The sequence below is a fragment of the Eriocheir sinensis genome, chromosome 61 (assembly GCF_024679095.1).
Source record: "Eriocheir sinensis breed Jianghai 21 chromosome 61, ASM2467909v1, whole genome shotgun sequence".
NCBI classification, from domain to species: domain Eukaryota; kingdom Metazoa; phylum Arthropoda; class Malacostraca; order Decapoda; family Varunidae; genus Eriocheir; species Eriocheir sinensis.
Window position 1 is genome coordinate 11,247,229 of NC_066569.1, and position 20,774 is coordinate 11,268,002.

Sequence of the window (20,774 nt, forward strand, 5' to 3'; positions counted from 1 at the left end):
TAGATACAGAGAACGTTAGATAAAGTAGACAATGGGTAAGAGAGAGATTTAAACATAGGTATCCACAGGTGTCATATGGGAGGTAAATCACAGGTGTGCCTCGCTAAAGACTTCTCATTTATAGCTGTTACACGAATGAAAGGACAGGTATTCACTATTCACACACACGTACAGAGCGTCAATGTGTAATCTGACAGGCCTTTCGTAGTTGTGAGGGCATTTGATGAGACTTTCGTATATAGCTGTTTTGGGCATTTCCATGGGTAGTTTCATGGCGCTGGTGGTAGTGTGACCTTTCTTCTCTACCCTGAGCCCAAAAGAACACTGGAGCACCAGAACCCGATTTATAACCTTAATTTGTAGCCTTTGGAAGTAGTTGAAGCGAGGAGCGGGGGCATAGGGCGCTCAAGACCTCACCAGGCAGGACCGTGAGAAGGCTGCTGGGCGGACCTGGAGAATCTCAAACCCTATTTTCGTTATTCGTAGCCACTTTCTTGCAAATGACGACTCCTGAGGGAAAAAGTGACGAAAAAGCCAGTTCTGGTCTCAAAATTGCCATACAGCGCCGACCAAGCGAGATATTGGCCTGTAAAATTCTCGTGAAAGTCTACCTGTAAAGTTGGCCGTCTCGTGACAGGCGCTATAACTGGCCTGCTCAAAACCTATTTTTGTTATTCGGGGCTATTTCCTTGTAAATGGGGACTCACCTTGGGCACAAAGTGATGAAAAAGCCACTTCTGGTCTCAAAATTGCGATACAATATGCCTATCGGCCGAGATATTGGTCTGTAACTCAGAAGCATCTGCATCATCTTATTTTTCGTTCTCCCTCTGTCATAATTCTTACATTCCAGCCAATAAAGAGCAGTGTGTGAAATAACAGGAGCGAGGATGAATAGGGGGAGAAGGTAGGCCTATACACGAAGGGGTCGGCAGGTCATGGTGGTAATTTGACTTTTCCTCTGCATCATGAACCAAAAGAAACACTCAAAATAACTCTACTACCTCTCTTTGACCTCTAGAAACAGTTGATGGGAAAAGCGAAAGACCTGAGAGGGTTAAAATAAATAGATAAAATTGGCGCGCATGCAGACGCTCGCTTTTCTTCTTCTGTTTACGTGTTTAGTGCAACGTTGTCAGATTGTCGTACTCAGCTTTTCATTTTTCCCGATTTCAGGCTAAAAAATGTCCCACCCACAAAACTAACGATACCTATTTATATTTATTGCTAAAATTGTTAATTATAGAGTTTTTAGTCCAGTCATTATGTGTTAGAAGTGGAAAAATCTGGTTCGGTGAGTACGATATCGTGGCATCCCTGGTTTAGGTGTCAAGCCAGAAGGGTGCCGAGCCGCTCACCCTGGCACTGTGCCACCGCTGTGCCACGTCAGCCCAGGTGTGCGGCCACTGGCAGGTGTGGACACGTGTGCAGGTGTGGCAGCAGGAGTCAGCAGGGCCGCCAGGTGTGTAGGGGACCATTACTCCACGCGCGGCCGCTGGACTCACCTGGGAACTATTACTCTATAAATATTTACACTTGCAGGTAAATATTTGTACTAAAGGGTAAATATTAACTCTGGGTAACGGTTAGTACTTTGAGGAGTCATTTGGGGACCGCCTAGTGGGTGAATACTAACAGGTGGGTGGCTGGACTTACGTGGGAACTATTACTCCATAAATATTTACACTTGCAGGTAAATATTTGTACTAAAGGGTAAATATTAACTCTGGATAACGGTTAGTACTTTGAGGGGTAATTTGGGGACTGCCTAGTGGGTGAATACTAACAGGTGGGTGGCTGGACTTACGTGGGAGTCAATTAGTGGGTAAATTTGAACAGGTGGGTGTTTTTTCTTACCTGGGGGCTAATTGACAACTAAATTTTAACAGGTGTTTTTTTTTATTAATATAGGAACTAATTAGTTACTAAATAACTATTAAACTTTCAGGTAAATATTAACACTTAAATTATTTCTCTTAATCATTTCTCTCTCTCTCTCTCTCTCTCTCTCTCTCTCTCTCTCTCTCTCTCTCTCTCCTGGAAACTATTACTTGTTTAATATATACACTTGCAGCACAGGTGGGTGGCTGCATTTACCTGGGCTTAATTAGTGGGTAAATTTGAACAGGTGTGTAGCTTTATTAACCTGGGAACTAATCAGCTAAATTTTAACAGGTGGGTAATGCGACTTGCCTGTGATCTATTACTTGTTCAATATTAACACTTGCAGCACAGGTGGGTGGCCGGGCTTACCTGGTGGCTAATTAGTGTGTAAATATGAACAGGTGTGTAGCTTAATTTATTCACCTGGAAACCAATTATCAACTAAATTATAACAGGTGTGTGGCTGGATTCACTTGGGTACTGTTACTTGATAAATATTTACTCTTGCAGCACACAGGTAGCCGGGCTTACCTTTGTGGCTAATAAGTGGGTATATATGAACAGGTGCACAGTTTTATTTACCTGGGAACTAATTCATATGTGTGTCCTTACTAATGAGACTTTCTATGCAACAAAGTGAGGTGATTCCTTGTTGATTCATACCCTAAGGGGCTGGCTATCCTGTGTTTGAAGATACCCTAAACTTAACCTAACATATCCCAACACAAACACTATAGGTCTTGACTCAGAAAATTCATATATGCATCCTTACTAATGAGACTTTCTATACAACCAAGTGAGGTCATTCCTTGTTGATTCATACTCTAAGGGGCTGGCTATCCTGTGTTTGAAGATACCCTAAACTTAACCTAACATATCCCAACACAAACACTATAGGTCTTGACTCAGAAAATTCATATATGCATCCTTACTAATGAGACTTTCTGTACAACCAAGTGAGGTCATTCCTTGTTGATTCATACCCTAAGGGGCCAGCTATCCTGTGTTTGAAGATACCCTAAACTTAACCTATCAAAACATAACAAAACCCAAAACAGTCTTGACTCAGAAAATTCATATATGCTTCCTTACTAATGAGACTTTCTTTACAACAGAGTGAGGTCATTCCTTGTTGATTTATACCCTAAGGGGCTGGCTATCCTGTGTTTGAAGATACCCTAAACTTAACCTATCAAAACATAACAAAACCCAAAACAGTCTTGACTTAGGAAATTCATATATGCTTCCTTACTAATGAGACTTTCTATACAACAAAGTGAGGTCATTCCTTGTTGATTTATACCCTAAGGGGCTGGCTATCCTGTGTTTGAAGATACCCTATACACATGTGAACAACTTACATTTTTTATATTTATTTTTCCTTCTCCAGCGAGGCATGATGAGGGTGTTCGGGGTGCTGTGTGTGGTGCTGCTGGGGTGCTGGGGTGCAGCAGAGGTGAGGGCACACACCCATCACCTCCACAGCACCAAGGAGCGTGAGGCAGATGGCTCCAGGACGCCCCGGGACCACGTGCATTTCGAAGGCGGGGAACACCACTCTGAGTTTGACCACGAGGCAATACTAGGTGAGGGAGGGAGAGGAAGGAGGAGGAGGAGGAGTTTTGGAGAGTGTGTCCTTGTCTTTGTTCTTATTCTATTTTTTTTCTTATTTGTCTTCTTGGGTGAGGAAGGAAGGAAGGGAGGGAGGGAGGGAAGGAGTGCTGTTGTGTTTGAGATCTTTCTTCTTCTTGTTCTTCTTCATATTATTATTTCTCTTATTTTTCTTCTTAGGTTTGGGAGGAAGGGAAGTTATTTTTGTTCTTGATCTTGTTCTTCTTGTTCTTCTTCTTCTTCTTCTTCTTCTTCTTCTTCTTCTTCACCTAGTAGCCCTGGTGTCTTTGTCTGTAAGGTAACCATTATTGCATTGAGCTAAAGACATGACAGAGTGTGCAAGAAGTTTTTTCGAGGCATAGAGAAGACACACACACACACACACACACACACACACACACACACACATATACTTAACCCCGTGCCTTTCTCTGTCCAGGCAGCACCAAGGAGGCCGAGGAGTACGACCAGCTGCCGCCCACCGAGGCCAAGCGGCGGCTGGAGGTGCTGCTGCTCAAGATGGACAGAAACAACGACAAGAACATCGACCGCAAGGAACTGCACTCATGGATCCTGCGCTCCTTCAGGTGACGCACGCACACACACACACACACACACACACACACACACACACACACACACACACACACACACACACACACACACACACACACACACACACAATTAGGCTTTGGTAGAGGTTGTGTTAGTATTTCCAAGGGTAGTGTTATGAGCCTAGTGATAATTTTGCAAGACTTCCACACCATGAACATGAAAAAACATATTTGACCTTGGGAAACAGCTATCATGAGTGCCAACAACCTCTGAGAATGGCACTGGCACTAACCCCCTTTCTCGGCACTCTATAGGATGTTGTCCGAGGAGGAGAGTGCCGAGCGGATGGACGAGGTGGATGAGGACGAGGACGGATACGTGACCTGGGCGGAGTACATCCTGGAGACCTACGGCATCAACAACCCCGATGACCAGAAGCTGCTGGAGAAGGAGGACCAGGCGGAGGAGCAAAGGGTGAGGAGGGGAGGAGGAGGAGGAGGAGGGAGAGAAAAACAGAGGGGGAGAGAAAGAGGAGGAGGAGGAGGAATGGAAGGTGAGGAAGAAGAAGAAGAGGAGGAGGAGGAATAGAAAGTGATTGAGAGAGAAGGAAGAGGAGGAGGAGGGAGAGAAACAGAGGGAGATAGAAAGAGGAGGAGGAGGAGGGATGGAAGGTGAGGAAGAAGAAGAAGAGGAGGAGGAGGAATAGCAAGTAACTGAGAGAGAAGGAAGAGGAGGAGGAGGAATAGCAAGTAACTGAGAGAGAAGGAAGAGGAGGAGGAGGAGGAGGAGGAGGAACAGAGAGTGAAGAAAAGGAGGAGGAGGAGGAGGAGGAAGAGAGTGAGGACGGGTAGGAAGAGAGAGAGAGTGAGAGCGAGAGAGATAAAACATACCTACTACCCCCAAACAGCTTCTACGCGAGGACCGTCAGCTGTTCAACGCGGCGGACAAGAACATTGACGGGCGGCTTGACGAGGAGGAGTTCCTTGCGTTCTCCCACCCCGAGGAGCACCCTGACATGCTGCCGGTCATCCTGGAGCAGACCCTAGAGGAGAAGGACACCAATAAGGACGGCAACATTGACTTCCAGGAGTACATCGGCGACAAGGGTGAGAGTGGGAGGTTGTTTTTTTTTCCTGTCTCGTGAATTCTTGTATTTTTTCTCTCTTTCTTTCTTTATTTGGTGTGTTGAGAAGGTTAGGAGTCAATTTATTTATTTTATTTAGTATTTATCTATTTGGGATTCTGATAAGGTTAGGAGGCAATTATTTATTTATTTATTTATTATTTCTTTCTTTATTTGGTGTGTTGAGAAGGTTAGGAGTCAATTATTTACTTATTTTATTTACTAAGTCAGTTTTTGGTATGTTTTCCAGGCTGGGAGGCAATTAATTCTTACTGTTTTGCTATGGGGGACAGACTTAGTCAGTTTTTGGTATGTTTTCCAGGCTGGGAGGCAATTAATTTTTACTGTTTTGCTATGGGGGACAGACTTAGTCAGTTTTTGGTATGTTCTGCAGGCTGGGAGGTGATTAATTCTTACTGTTTTGCTATGGGGGACAGACTTAGTCAGTTTTTGGTATGTTCTGCAGGCTGTCAGGGTGGCATGAACTATTCTACATTGAGTCTCTGCATAGCTTGTTCCTGTACCCAGTCTGTGTACAAACCACCACTTGTACCGGACCGCACTTCATTGCCATTACTCTGTTCACTGTCACTACTCATGATTTAGGGAGCTCCGCAGTGCAGTGGTTATCACGCTCACCTTACAACCTGGGGTACTAGAGAGCCCAACACGTGATCAGGCCGTGGCGAATGAGTGAATGGCGCACACACACACACACACACACACACACACACACTCACAGCAAAAGGCTTGTCAAACTATTGGGTTAACCTTCTCTGTGGCTTTGGGAAGTAGTCGAAATGGAAGCTTGAGCCCTTTAACCTGGTAGCTGCGGGGATCATGTTTCTTAAAGGTCCCTCTAGGAGAGAAAAATGAGAAAAAATCATCACTCACGCGAACATAATATATATATATCAACGCATTTATGATCAGTTTATGCATCATCTATTTCGAGAGGTTTATATCATGGCAAAAATTTGGTCTGTCGCTGGTACATGGTAAAGCCACACATTTGGCCCGTCGCTGCTACCGGGTTAAGAACATATATGGATCTGTGACCCCAGCCCCAGCACGCACACCTTCCAGAGTTTATGGAGGAGTATGAGTCGGCCCCTGAGCGTCGCGAGGTGGTCAAGAAACACCACATGAGGTTCTCTGTGCTGGACGTGGATGGGTCAGGAGTGTTGGAGGGGCAGGAGGTGGCCGGCGTGGCTTATGTGGACAAGTAAGGAAGGCGCTGGGTCGCACACACTGCCCTTAGCGCACCTCTGAAGTAGTGTTGGGAGTTGTATTATGGTTGGTTGGTGTGCTGGGGGTACTTCTCCTTAACCTGTGTGTGGGTGTGTGGAAGGGGGGAGCTGCTCAGACAATATCCTGACAACCATAGGCCTATGAGGTGCAAATTTGGGCAGACAAAGACTTTTCTGGCAGTGTTGACCCCCTCCCGGATGAGAAGGGTCCTGTATGCCTGTGCTGACAATACCCAGGGCACAAAAACATTATTTCTCTCTCTTGAAGGCAGCAGGAAGGAGGGAGGGAAGTAAGGAAACATTGCAAGCCTAAGATTGTTGACTGAAAACATTTTGGTGGACATCTCTATACCAGGAGACTTTCTTCTCCTTCTCTCTCCCTTTCTTCCTCCATTTCTCTCTCTTGTAGGCAGCAGGAAGGAGGGAGGGAAGTAAGGAAGTATTGCAAGCCTAAGATTGTTGGCTGAAAGCATTTTGGTGGACATCTCTGTACCAGGACACTTTCTTCTCCCTCTCTCCGTTTCTTCCTCCATTTCTCTCTCTTGAAGGCAGCAGGAAGGAGGAAAGAAGTAAGGAAACATTGCAAGCCTAAGATTGTTGACTGAAAACATTTTGGTGGACATCTCTGTACCAGGACACTTTCTTCTCCCTCTCTCCCTTTCTTCCTCCATTTCTCTCTCTTGAAGGCAGCAGGAAGGAGGGAGGGAAGTAAGGAAGTATTGCAAGCCTAAGATTGTTGACTGAAAACATTTTGGTGGACATCTCTATACCAGGAGACTTTCTTCTCCCTCTCTCTCCCTTTCTACCTCCATTTCTCTCTATTCAAAGCAGACTGGAGGGACGGAAGGATGGAGGGAGTGGAGGCATCTTCTCTCCCTTCTCTCTCTCTTAATTAATGGCATAGAAGGAGGGAGAGAAGGAAGGAAAATCTTGCAACCCTCTATACTGGGACACTCTCTTCTTCATTTCCTCCTCCATTTCGCTCTCTTGAAGGCAGACTGAAGGGATGGAAGGAGGGAGGGAATGGAGGCATCTTCTCTCCCTTCTCTCTCTTAATGCCACAGTAGGAGGGAGAGAGAGACTGGCAGGAAGTGTAGCAATCCCGAGGTTGTTGACTTACAGGAAAGTTGTACGAGGAGAAGACGGAGACAGAGAAGGATCAGATGAAGGATTTGTTCAATTCTTTCGACATGGACGGAGACTCCCTGTTGGGGCGCGACGAGGCAATGTTCATGTTCAAAGCACAGTACAAGTAAGACACACACACGCACACACACACACACACACACACACAAGCTTGCAGGCAGACTTTCTTTTTTCTTTCTTTTTCTTTCTTTTTTTCCTCGAGCTGTTTCTGTGCCTATAAAACACACACACACACACACACCAAAGGGTTTTCTTGCACACCATCACCAGGAAATTTGTTGCAGCACAGAATCACCATAAAATCCGTGTTACCGCGTCACCATATATGCGTGTGTTGTGTGATTGCGTTTTGCACCATTGCCTTACACTGTTTGCACCATAAGAGTATGTGGGAAGCATGTAGGGGGACCGTTAGGCCTAGGAAGTTGACCCTAAGAGTTAGCATATTGGTAACTGGGATTTTGTAAGGACTGGTAAGGTTTGGGTATAGCTAGTAACTATTATGATTATTGCTATTATTGTTACCTTCTCATTTAACAGTTTTATTTTCCCTTATGAGGTTGAACCGGTTATGAGTCTCTCCCACTCTTGAAAATTATACACATTATTAGTAGTATTATGATGATGAAGAATAGAGTACATATCTACCTCTGCTGTTGTGTTGCTTTACCATGGAACACACAGGTTTTTTTTCAAGTGTTGTATTGGTAGTATTAATCAATAATTCTGTGGTAAGTGTGGCATCACAATTCACAAAGTCAGTCATATAAACCTTTGAAAAAAACTACCTTTACAACATTATAAAAAAGACCAGGTGGTGGTGGTGGTGGTGGTGTAGCTTTGTGTGGTGTTGTGTTGGTAATGGTGGCGGTGGTGGCGGTGGTGTTGGCAGGTCAGGACAAGGACCGTGAGTGGCTGTTGACGGAGAAGGACAAGTTTGACAACGAGCACGACAAGGACGCCAACGGAGTCCTGGACCGAGAGGAGATCCTGGCCTGGGTCGTGCCAACCAACGAGTATGGGACATGTCATTCCTCCTCTCCCCCTTTCCCTCCCTTCTGTTTGTATTTCCTCCTGCCCACAACATGACCTCTTTCAAGGGAGGAGTGTCAAGACACCACTAATTAATTGTGCTAATTACTTTTTGTGTTCTTCCTTTCCTCCTCTCACTCATTTTCTCCCTTGCTGCCTCCTTCCTCCCTTCTTATGCCTCTCTAACCTAGTGCAATTATTACAGGCCCGTAATTTTGGTAATTTTTGGGGTATGGGGCAAACAAAGCCAGCTTGTGCAAGTTGGAAAAAACAAAACTTAGGGGCATCTATTACGCCCTGTATTACATTGCCTTTAAACTAGTTTACTAATGTTTTTATCTTTATAATTTTTGTCCCTGGCTTGTTTGGAAAAAAACACTTATGTCTTTATCTTGTCCCAAGTCTGTAGCAAATTGTGGCTTGATACTAACGCCTATGTCTTTATTTTTGTCCCTGGCATGTCTGTAGCAAATTGTGGCTTGATACTAACGTCTACTAATGTTTTTATCTTTATAATTTTTGTCCCTGGCTTGTCTGTAGCAAATTGTGGCTTGATACTAACGCCTATGTCTTTATTTTTGTCCCTGGCTTGTCTGTAGCAAATTGTGGCTTGATACTAACGCCTATGTCTTTATTTTTGTCCCTGGCATGGCTGGAGGGAGCTGCCACTGTTTTCTGTCTTCTGTAATTCCTTTGTACCTGTGTTGCTTATTGCCTTCATTTTTTTGTACCTGTGTTGCCTGAACCTGAGCTTGTTGTGTCTGCCTTGAGGGTCAGGAGGCTCTACAAGGCTTTTTTCATCACCAAGGACTAGCAAGCTGTTTTGTTGTGTGGCCCTTGTTGCCCTTGAGCTGCTTCCTCTGCTGCCAAAGAAAAAAAGCTTTAACTTGCTGTAGCTGTATTTTCATGCATATTCCACTAACAGAAGACTAGTTATTTGATCCATTCTTGTTACATTACAAAAGATGTCCATTCAACTAACCCGGTAGCTGCAGGGATCATGTTTCTTAAAGGCCCGTCCCTCTAAGCGAGAACAATGAGAAAAATCATCACTCACGCAAACCATTTCATAATATATATCAACGCATTTGTGATCAGTTTATGCATCGTCTATTTGTTGGGGGGTTTATATCATGGCAAAAATTTGGCCTGTCGTTGGTACATGGTAAAGCCACAAATTTGGCCCGTCACTGCTACTGGGTTAAGCAGAAGCCTCGACATTGATTCAGTAGGCCAGCAGATGCCCTCAGAGGCTGCACTCAAAGTCTTTAATCATGGACTTGTCTTGAGGTGTGTTTTTTCTATTGTATTAACCCGTTAGCAGCGACGGCCCAAATGTGTGGCTTTACCGTGTACCAGCAACGGGCCAAATTTGTGCCATGATATAAACCCCCAAAAAAAGATGATGCATAAACTGATCACAAATACGCTGATACGTATTATGAAATGGTTTGCGTGAGTGATGATTTTTTCTCATTTTTCTCGCTTAGAGGGACCTTTAAGAAACATGATCCCCGCTGCTACCAGGTTAAACTATCCGGTTCAATTATAGGGGCAGGGTTTGTGATTTATGTACTTATTTTTGTCCTTACCTGCCTCCTTATCATATGCCTAGTAATACACATGAAAGACGGGCACCTTCAGGAATGTTTAGTGCCCCCTTTTGCCGTGACCTGGGCCTGACACCCCCCTCCCCCCCACAGGGACATAGCGGAGGACGAGGTTGACCATCTGTTCGGCGCGGCGGACGATGACGGCAATGATATCCTGTCCTTCCTGGAGGTGCTGGAGCATCACGATGTCTTTGTGGGCTCAGAGGCCACGGACTACGGAGACCACCTGCACAACCTGGACCGCTTCGAGGACGAGTTGTGAGGAGTGGTGGTGTCAGTGGTGATGACGGTGGTGGTGTTGGGAGGTGGTGGTGGGAGCTCTCCCATCATGGCAGTCAGATCTGTTTCTCCCTCTGGCGTGTTGGTCTGGAGTCCTGGTGGTGGTGGTGGTGTTGGAAGCTCTCCCATCATGGCAGTCAGATCCGTTTCTCCCTCTGGTGTGTTGGTCTGGAGTCCTGGTGGTGGTGGTGGTGGTGTTGCAAGCCCTCACCTCCGGCTGCTCCCCTCCCCTCCAGAGCTGTCAGTCACCAAGGGCCAGTTTGTACACTCCCTTCCCTCTCCTCACATCAGTTCCCCTTACCCCACTGCATTACAAAGTCCTTTTCCAGCATTTAATGTATAGATAAATTATTTTTATGTAGTATTCTTTTAGTAATGGCCTCCTCCCTGATGCTGGAAAGCCCTGTCTTACAAGGCTTGGCAGTTGTGAGAGTGTGAACCAGGCTGGGTAGGCTGGTCATGAGGAGGAGCTTGCACAGTACACAGCAGGGCAGGTCAGGGACTCACTCTGTACATCTCCTCTCACAGCCAGTCCTTGGAGGGGCCTGTGGGCATTGCTGGGGCAGAAGGCTTGCCATGCCCTCCTTCTCCTACCCTTCATTTTGGTGTAGTCCAGTTCTCCCCCTTCTTCCCTCCCTCAAGTCCCCTCCCTGCCTCATCACCAGGTAGTGTGTCTGCAGAGGCTGCCTCCCGGACCATCCACCAGTGTGTTCTTGTGATAGGGCATTGCAGGCGACCCTCTGTTTAGCGCCAAGCAGCTACCACCAAAGAAATTCAAGCAAAATCAGACTTAGCAATTTGCAACTGTTGGGACTTTGTGTGTGTGCATGAAGGGGTTAGTTGAAGGCCATGTTACAGGAAATCCTTCAAAACATGCGCTAAATGGAGGGTCTGCTGTACCTGGTTTTGTAGTGTTCACCTTTTTCTAGTGTGGAGGTGTAGGTTCCAATGTTCTAAGAGTGGTTTTAAAACTTGCCAGGCTGACCTTGTATAAATAACTTAATACCACACTGATTTTGAGGACAGATTCAAGAACAGAGACTAAGAGAGATGTATTTATAAGCCTGTGTTGTTAAACGTATCAGGACCTCATGATGACTATTTGAAAAGCCTTATAGAAGTTGTTGCTGGGCTTTCATGGACCGTTTTGTGACGCTGGTGATAGTTTGACCCGACTCCTGCACCTTGAATGGGAAAACCAACCATGAAAACCTGGTTAATCTTCTCTGTGGCCTTGGGAAATGGTCATAGTGGGAGCCTGACATGTTAAAGACTACAGACATGAGTGTTATAAGCTGACCTTGTGTGAATAAGTTAAATACCACACTGATTTTGAGGACAGATTCAAGAACAGAGACTAAGAGAGATGTATTTATAAGCCTGTGTTGTTAAACGTATCAGGACCTCATGATGACTACGTGAAGAGCCTCATAGAAGTTGTTGCTGGGCTTTCATGGACTGTTTTGTGACGCTGGTGATAGTTTGACCAACCATGAAAACCAGGTTAATCTTCTCTGTGGCCTTGGGAAATGGTCGTAGTGGGAGCCAGACATGTTTAAAAATACAGACATGAGTGTTATAAGCTGACCTTGTGTGAATAAGTTAATACCACACTGATTTGAGGACAGATGCAGGAACGGAAGCTATGTGCCGTTGGCTTAAACTGAACCCATGTATATACACTAAAATGCTTTAATAACTTGACCAAAAGAATGTTTAGACAAAGACTTAAGTTCAGAGAGGGTGTGTGAAGGGCTGTAAATGCTCATGGAAAAGTGTAGATTAAGTTATGCCCCTTCCATAAACTTCCTCTAGAAATTAAAAAAAGATAAAAACCTGCATAATATTTGACTTTTCTATGAGTATATGTGTATAGCAAGTGTCCTGAGCTCACTATGGCCACTTCTCCTTATCATTATTTCTTTCCTCTTTGTTTATATGAAAAAAATGACACACACTTGCTCTAGAAATGAAAAAAAGGCCTCCTAATACTTGACTTTTCCACGAGTATATATGTAAGGCAAGTGTCCTGAGCTCTCTATGGCCCCTTCTCCTTATCATTATTTCTTTTCTCTTTGTTTATATGAAAAAAATGACACATACTTGCTCTAGAAATGAAAAAAAGGCCTCCTAATACTTGACTGTTCCATGAGTATATATGTAAGGCAAGTGTCCTGAGCTCTCTATGGCCACTTCTCCTTCTTTCCTCTTTCTTCTTCGTTCATAAAGAAAAAAATATGTATAAACCTGCTCTGGAAAAATGAAAAAAAAATCCTAATTCTTGACTTTTCCATGAGTATATATGTATAGCAAGTGTTCTGAGCTCTCTATGGCCACTTCTTCTTTCTTTTTCGTTCATAAAGAAAAAAAAAATATATATAAACTTGCTCAGGAAATTAAAAACCCTCGTAATATTTGACTTTTCCAAGAGATACATATATGGCGGAGCCCCTGAGCTCTCTACGGCCCCTTACACAGTGCCACAAAGCCCTCCAGAGTGCCAGTGCCAGCCTTTAACATCACAGAAAGGCTAAAACATATATAGTCTTGCATGTCACAGTAGGAGCTCTTCATATGGCCAACACAGCAGGTCTCCAAGGTCATTCTTCACAGAGAGGCTCCTAGGTTATTCTTCAGAGGGTCTCCTAGGTCATTCTTCACAGAAACGCTCCTAGGTCATTCTTCACTGAGAGGTTCCTAGGTCATTCTTAACAGAGGGGCTCCTAGGTCATTCTTAACAGAGGGGCTCCTAGGTCATTCTTCACTGAGAGGTTCCTAGGTCATTCTTCACAGAGGGGCTCCTAGGTCATTCTTAACAGAGGGGCTCCTAGGTCATTCTTCACAGAAACGCTCCTTGGTCATTCTTCACAGAGAGGTTCCTAGGTCATTCTTCACAGAGAGGCTCCTAGGTCATTCTTAACAGAGGGGCTCCTAGGTCATTCTTAACAGAGGGGCTCCTAGGTCATTCTTAACTGGGGCTCCTAGGTCATTCTTAACAGAGGGGCTCCTAGGTCATTCTTAACAGAGGGGCTCCTAGGTCATTCTTAACAGCGGGGCTCATAGGTAATTCTTAACAGATGTGCTCCTAGGTCATTCTTCACAGAGAGGCTCCTAGGTCATTCTTAACAGAGGGGCTCCTAGGTCATTCTTAACAGAGGGGCTCCTAGGTCATTCTTAACAGAGAGGCTCCTAGGTCATTCTTAACAGAGGGGCTCCTAGGTCATTCTTAACTGGGGCTCCTAGGTCATTCTTAACAGAGGGGCTCCTAGGTCATTCTTAACAGAGGGGCTCCTAGGTCATTCTTAACAGAGGGGCTCCTAGGTCATTCTTAACAGAGGGGCTCCTAGGTCATTCTTAACAGAGGGGCTCCTAGGTCATTCTTAACAGAGGGGCTCCTAGGTCATTCTTAACAGAGGGGCTCCTAGGTCATTCTTAACAGAGGGGCTCCTAGGTCATTCTTAACAGAGGGGCTCCTAGGTCATTCTTAACAGAGGGGCTCCTAGGTCATTCTTGTTTCCAATACTGGGTGCAGAATCATTAGCTGGTAATGTTGTGTCTGCCCTCACTAAGCCAGGATTGATATTATTAGTTGCTGTTACTATGTTAAGAAGTGATCTGTATGTGTGTTGAATACAATCATAGTACATTTGTAAGGCTGTGTGTCATTTCCCTTACTCGGTCCCTTATCAGATGGTATGTATATCTAGACACCTGCTGGACTCGACACTGGACATGGCTTAATATTCTAGCTCATTCCTTATCCAAGAGTTAACCAGCTTCTTCATTCTTTCATCCTTTATGCAAGAGATTACAAGCATCTTCATTTTTTCATCCTTGTGCTATTCAAATCCCTTATGCAAGAGTTAACCGGCATCTTCATTTTTTCATCCCTTATGGAAAAGTTAACCAGCATCTACAGTTTTTCATCCCTTATGCAAGAGTTAACCAGCATCTACAGTTTTTCATCCCTTATGCAAGAGTTAACCAGCATCTTCATTTTTTCATTCCTTATGCAAGAGTTAACCAGCATCTTCATTTTTTCATCCCTTATGCAAGAGTTAACCAGCATCTTCATTTTTTCATCCCTTATGCAAGAGTTAACCAGCATCTTCATTTTTTCATCCCTTATGCAAGAGTTAACCAGCATCTTCATTTTTTCATCCCTTATGCAAGAGTTAACCAGCATCTTCATTTTTTCATCCCTTATGCAAGAGTTAACCAACATCTTAATTTTTTCATTCCTTATGTGAGAGTTAACCAGCATCTTAATTTTTTCATCCCTTATGCAAGAGTTAACCAGCATCTTAATTTTTTCATCCCTTATGCAAGAGTTAACCAGCATCTTAATTTTTTCATCCCTTATGCAAGAGTTAACCAGCATCTTCATTTTTTTCATCCCTTATGCAAGAGTTAACCAGCATCTTCATTTTTTTCACCCTTTTTGCAAGAGTTAACCATGGCAGTTTCTTCATTTTTTCATCCCTTATGCAAGAGTTAACCAGCATCTTAATTTTTTCATCCCTTATGCAAGAGTTAACCAGCATCTTAATTTTTTCATCCCTTATGCAAGAGTTAACCAGCATCTTCATTTTTTCATCCCTTATGCAAGAGTTAACCAGCATCTTCATTTTTTCATCCCTTATGCAAGAGTTAACCAGCATCTGCAGTTTTTCATCCCTTATGCAAGAGTTAACCAGCATCTTCATTTTTTCATCCCTTATGCAAGAGTTAACCAGCATCTTCGTTTTTTCATTCCTTATGCAAGAGTTAACCAGCATCTTAATTTTTTCATTCCTTATCCAAGAGTTAACCATCATCTTCATTTTTTCATCCCTTTTTGCAAGAGTTAACCAGCATCTTAATTTTTTCATCCCTTATGCAAGAGTTAACCAGCATCTTCATTTTTTCATCACTTATGCAAGAGTTAACCAGCATCTTCATTTTTTCATCCCTTATGCAAGAGTTAACCAGCATCTTCATTTTTTCATCCCTTATGTTAGAGTTAACCAGCATCTTCATTTTTTCATCCCTTATGCAAGAGTTAACCAGCATCTTCATTTTTTCATTCCTTATGCAAGAGTTAACCAGCATCTTCATTTTTTTCATCCCTTATGCAAGAGTTAACCAGCATCTTCATTTTTTCATCCCTTATGCAAGAGTTAACCAGCATCTTAATTTTTTCATCCCTTATGCAAGAGTTAACCAGCATCTTCATTTTTTTCACCCTTTTTGCAAGAGTTAACCAGCATCTTAATTTTTTCATCCCTTATGCAAGAGTTAACCAGCATCTTCATTTTTTTCATCCCTTATGCAAGAGTTAACCATGGCAGTTTCTTCATTTTTTCATCCCTTATGCAAGAGTTAACCAGCATCTTCATTTTTCATCCCTAATGTGAGAGATAATTAATATAACCAGCATCTTAATTAATTTCTTCATCCCTTATGCGAGAGTTAACCAGCATCTTCATTTTTTCATCCCTGTACCCAAAACACTTATGCAAGACTTCGCGTTGTACGTGATGGTAGTAGTAGCAGTAGTAATAAAGTAGCAGTAGTAGTAGTAGTAGTAGTAGTAGTAGTAGTAGTAGTAGTAGCAGTAGTAGTTACAATAGTAATAGTAGTAGTAGTAGTAGAAGTAGTAGAAGTAGTAGTAGTAGTAGTAGTAGAAGTAGTACGTAATAGTAGTAGTAGTAGCAGTAGTAGTTACAATAGTAATGGTAGTAGTAGTAGTAGTAGTAGTAGTAGTAGTAGTAGTAGTAACAATAGTAATAGTAGCAGTAGTAGTAGTAGTAGTAGTAGCAGTAGTAATAGTAACAATAGTAATAGTATTAGTAGTGTTATTAGCAGGTAACGGCTGTCTATTAAGCAGGTCACGGCTGTCTATTAAGCAGGTCACGGCTGTCTATTAAGCAGGTCACGGCTGTTACACTTGACGTCACCCTCCTCCTACACATACATACACACTCCTTGCACTTATTATCCATCCCTAAGCTCTGAAAATGACTCTTAAATAACACAAATACACACAAAAAGCAGCCTTTACATATTTAAAGTTAGATAACTGCGGTACGATAGTTTTTCCCGGCAGCCACCGCATGACAGTCCTTGGCGCCAAAAGTTCGTAAGGGAAGCAGACCATTGGCACTGCCCCGTCCGTGGCCTTTTTTACGTATTTTAGCGGTGAAATAGTGAGTGCCAAACCCTTACACAGTGCCATAAAGCCTCCTGGAGTGTCAGTGCCAGCGTACAGTGCCATGGAAGCGGTAAAGCACATTACAGAGAGGGTCAAACACGTGGCACTTTTGAAGCTGTGTTATGGCACGTTAGCTTTGAAATAGTGTGCCATCGCCTAACACTGTGCCATAAAGCCTCTCAGAGTGTCAGTGCCAGCGTACAGCATCACGGAAGGGATAAAAAAACGTTCCAGAGAGTGTCAAATAGATGGCATTTTTGAAGCTGTGTTTGGCATGTTAGCTTTGAAATAGTGAGTGCCAACGCTTTACACAGTGCCATAAAGCCTCTCAGAGTGTCAGTGCCAGCGTACAGCATCACGGAAGGGATAAAAAAACGTTCCAGAGAGTGTCAAATAGATGGCACTTTTGAAGCTGTGTTTGGCATGTTAGCTTTGAAATAGTGAGTGCCAACGCCTTACACAGTGCCATAAAGCCTCTCAGAGTGTCAGTGCCAGCGTACAGCATCACGGAAGGGATAAAAAAAACGTTCCAGAGAGTGTGAAATAGATGGCACTTTTGAAGCTGTGTTTGGCATGTTAGCTTTGAAATTGTGAGTGCCAACGCTTTACACAGTGCCATAAAGCCTCTCAGAGTGTCAGTGCCAGCGTTCAGCATCACGGAAGGGATAAAAAAAACGCTCCAGAAAGTGTCAAATAGATGGCACTTTTGAAGCTGTGTTTGGCATGTTAGCTTTGAAATAGTGAGTGCCAACGCCTTACACAGTGCCATAAAGCCCCTCAGAGTGTCAGTGCCAGCGTACAGCATCAGATAATGGATAAAATACGTGCCAGAGAGTGTCATAGATGAAGCTGTTAGTTTTGAAATGGTGAGTGCCAGCCCCTTACAGAATGCCAGGAGGTAGTACGTGGAGGTGTCGTGGTGATGATGATGTGGTGATGATGTGATGATAATGTGGTGGTGATGAAAAATGGTGTTATGGCACTCTAGCGGTGATGATAGTGAGTGCCAACGTACGTCTCACACAGTGCCAAGAAGTGCGTGGAGGTGCAGTGGTGGTGAAGTGGTGATGATGTGGTGGTGATGAGAATTTGTTATGGCACTCTAGCGGTGAAAATAGTGAGTGCCAACGTCTTTCAGAGGCGCGTGGAGGCGTCGTGGTGATGAAGTAGTGGTGATAAGAGTGTGATGGTGTTGAAAAATGGTGTTGTGGCACTCAGCGGTGAAAATAGTGAGTGCCAACACCTTTCACAGTGCCAGGAAGTGTGGTGATGAAGGAATAGTGATGAATGAAGGTGTTGTGGCACTCTAGCGGTGAAAATAGTGAGTGCCAACGTCTTTCAGAGGTGCGTGGAGGTGTCGTGGTGATGAAGTAGTGGTGAGAATAGTGTGATGGTGTTGAAAAATGGTGTTGTGGCACTCAGCGGTGAAAATAGTGAGTGCCAACGTCTTTCAGAGGTGCGTGGAGGCGTCGTGGTGATGTAGTGGTGAGAATAGTGTGATGGTGTTGAAAAATGGTGTTGTGGCACTCAGCGGTGAAAATAGTGAGTGCCAACACCTTTCACAGTGCCAGGAAGTGTGGTGATGAAGGAATAGTGATGAATGAAGGTGTTGTGGCACTCTAGCGGTGAAAATAGTGAGTGCCAACACCTTAGATAGCGGGGGCATACTCCGGGGGATGCGTCACCTCGCCCACCCTGCAAGACATACCTGCCAACACGAGGGTAAGTAAAGCATATTATTATTATTATTATTATTATTATTATTATTATTATTATTATAACAAGGAACATTGTTTACATAAAGTGTATAATATATTTTTTAACAGTTTGAGTGAGGTATACATGACTACGTATATATGTATGTATGTGTGTGTGTGTGTGTGTGTGTGTGTGTGTGTGTGTGTGTGTGTGTATTCTCCTTTTTTTCCTTTCCTTTTTCTTTCTCTTTCCTCACTTCCTATGTGTGTGTGTGTGTGTGTGTGTGTGTGTGCGTTACATATGAGCGGTTTACACACGATCTACAGGAAGGAAATTCTCTCTCTCTCTCTCTCTCTCCGCTATACCAAAAGAACAGCAGCACAGGAGAGAGAGAGAGAGAGAGAGAGAGAGAGAGAGAGAGAGAGAGAGAGAGAGAGAGAGAGAGAGAGAGAGAGAGAGAGAGAGAATTGGAAAAACAGAGAAGGAAAAAAAAAGATATAGATAGATAGATACTAGAGAGAGAGAGAGAGAGAGAGAGAGAGAGAGAGAGAGAGAGAGAGAGAGAGAGAGAGAGAGAGAGAGAGAGAGAGAGTAAGCTAAGGCAAACGTATGGTATTTTGAGCAGACAATATTTCAATCTAAACACTACCATGTATTTATGTATATATATATTATACTTTTAAATACATAACACAACGTCCCTTCCTTATATAAGACTTCGTAATATATTAAGTTATACAATTCTTCGCTTGTTTATGCCTCCATCTATCTGGTCTATTTATCTATCTATCTATCTATCTATACACACATGCACACATTTGTATCTCATATATACGTGGTTTTATTATTATTATTATTATTATTATTATTATTATTATTATTATTATTATTATTATTATTATCATTATACATTTCCACTTTCCTTCCTATATGTCATTGGCCTTATGTGCATCCATGGCTTAATTTTATATACTGTTTATCACCTATTTTCGGTCTTTTTTGTGATTTTTTTTCTTTCCTCTCATTCTATCTTTCCTGCCTCCCTGTTTCTCGTTTTCACGGCTTCTCGCTAACATTCTTGTCCCGCGGGCAGCTTCTTGACCGTCGCTGGGCATGGAAATCGCCTCTTGTGGGACTTAACATGGCTTTCCTACTCTCTGCTTGTCACCCTCGTCGCCTTTCCACACTCCATCCTTTCCTTCTGCCTCACGCACGGCTTCTCGCTGCCACTGTGTTCACGTGGGAAGGTTATACATCATTGGTCGTCGCTGGGTGTCCGTGAGTCGCTTCTTGTGGGTCTTAACATGGCTTACCTATCAATGTTTCCCACCCTAGATGTCTCTCTTTACAATCTGTCCATCCATTCCTTCTGCCTCGTGCACGGCTTCTCTCTGCCACTGTGCTCACGCGGGCAGCTTCTTGGGGGTCGCTGGGTGTGCGGGAATCCTTTTCTTGCGGGTCTTTGTATGAAGGGAGTTTTTTCACCGTACCTTTACCTTTCTGACACTACGCTTTCGCCATTATCACCATCACTCAGCATCATTTTCATCATTATCTTGTGCGTGTGTGTGTGTGTGTGTGTGTGTGTGTGTGTGTGTGTGTGTGTGTGTGTGTGTATCAAGGGAGTGTTTTTACGATGGACTTCATCTGACTGGGTTGCTGTTTAATGTCTCCTGCTTCACGTCCTCACTATCATTACTTTCACTATCAACAGGATCACCATCATCATCACCATCTTCATTACCACCAATACCAACATCACTATCACCTTCCCATTACTATAAAAGTCATTATCATCACAATCACTATCATTATCACCATTACTTGGATCACTACCACCGTCACCATGACTATCACTATCGTATCAGTGCTCCTGCGCCATTTGAAGCAGTCACTATAACCGTCACTACCACCATCATCACTACCCATTATCACCACCATCACCATCATCACCATCACAGTTACAAGGGGACAGTGAGACGGAGATGAGCACTGAGGTCACGCCCACGTCGACCCCTGGCTGTGCCCCTCACGCCCACCTCCACCCAGCAGTGCCACGCCCTGACCAGTGCCAGGAGAGCAGTGCCAGTGGGCGTAGTAACACTAAGAGATATAAAAGTGAGAAAGGGCCAGAATCGAGGGCACTATAAGCTCACAAGACCCCCTGCGATGCCCCCGCCCCCTGTGTTTCCCAGGGGGCAGGGGGGGTGCAGGGTATGATGGAGGGGGAGGGGGAGGGAAGGAGGAAGCCTGTGGGGAGTCTGCGAGGAGGAGGAGGAGGAGGAGGAGGAGGATGTGTATGGTCTAAGAAATTTTGGGACAATATTCACAATAGTTTGGGCGGATGAATAGTGTGTGTGTGTGTATGTGTGTGTGTGTGTGTGTGTGTG

The 20,774-nt window shown here is 43.9% G+C and overlaps 1 protein-coding gene across 50 annotated transcripts; it reads left to right on the forward strand.

The window, feature by feature from the left end:
* Nucleotides 1–1,305: 1,305 nt before the first annotated feature.
* Nucleotides 1,306–14,146, forward strand: LOC126986495 (reticulocalbin-2-like). 50 transcript variants are annotated; one of them, XM_050842741.1, is made up of 12 exons: nucleotides 1,306–1,542; nucleotides 3,275–3,470; nucleotides 3,935–4,082; nucleotides 4,365–4,524; nucleotides 4,958–5,156; nucleotides 6,260–6,398; nucleotides 10,305–13,168; nucleotides 13,247–13,324; nucleotides 13,377–13,454; nucleotides 13,583–13,608; nucleotides 13,661–13,686; nucleotides 13,737–14,146. In XM_050842741.1, the coding sequence occupies exons 2-7, from the start codon at nucleotides 3,281–3,283 to the stop codon at nucleotides 10,474–10,476; spliced, it is 1,008 nt and encodes a 335-aa protein (XP_050698698.1). In that variant the 5' UTR covers nucleotides 1,306–1,542; nucleotides 3,275–3,280; the 3' UTR covers nucleotides 10,477–13,168; nucleotides 13,247–13,324; nucleotides 13,377–13,454; nucleotides 13,583–13,608; nucleotides 13,661–13,686; nucleotides 13,737–14,146. The 50 variants fall into 50 exon arrangements, with proteins under 50 accessions (XP_050698698.1, XP_050698701.1, XP_050698690.1 ...); XM_050842744.1 differs by lacking the exon at nucleotides 13,247–13,324 and having other exon boundaries at nucleotides 10,305–13,186; nucleotides 13,369–13,428; XM_050842733.1 differs by lacking the exons at nucleotides 13,377–13,454; nucleotides 13,583–13,608 and adding an exon at nucleotides 13,479–13,504 and having other exon boundaries at nucleotides 13,247–13,376; nucleotides 13,609–13,686.
* Nucleotides 14,147–20,774: the final 6,628 nt, after the last annotated feature.

Coding starts and splice junctions, on each gene's coding strand:
- LOC126986495 (XM_050842744.1), top strand. CDS start 3,281: ATGATGAGGGTGTTCGGGGTGCTGTGTGTGGTGCTGCTGGGGTGCTGG. Junction 4,083..4,364: donor TGGATCCTGCGCTCCTTCAG/GTGACGCACGCA, acceptor GGCACTCTATAG/GATGTTGTCCGAGGAGGAGA. Junction 5,157..6,259: donor GGAGTACATCGGCGACAAGG/GTGAGAGTGGGA, acceptor CACACCTTCCAG/AGTTTATGGAGGAGTATGAG.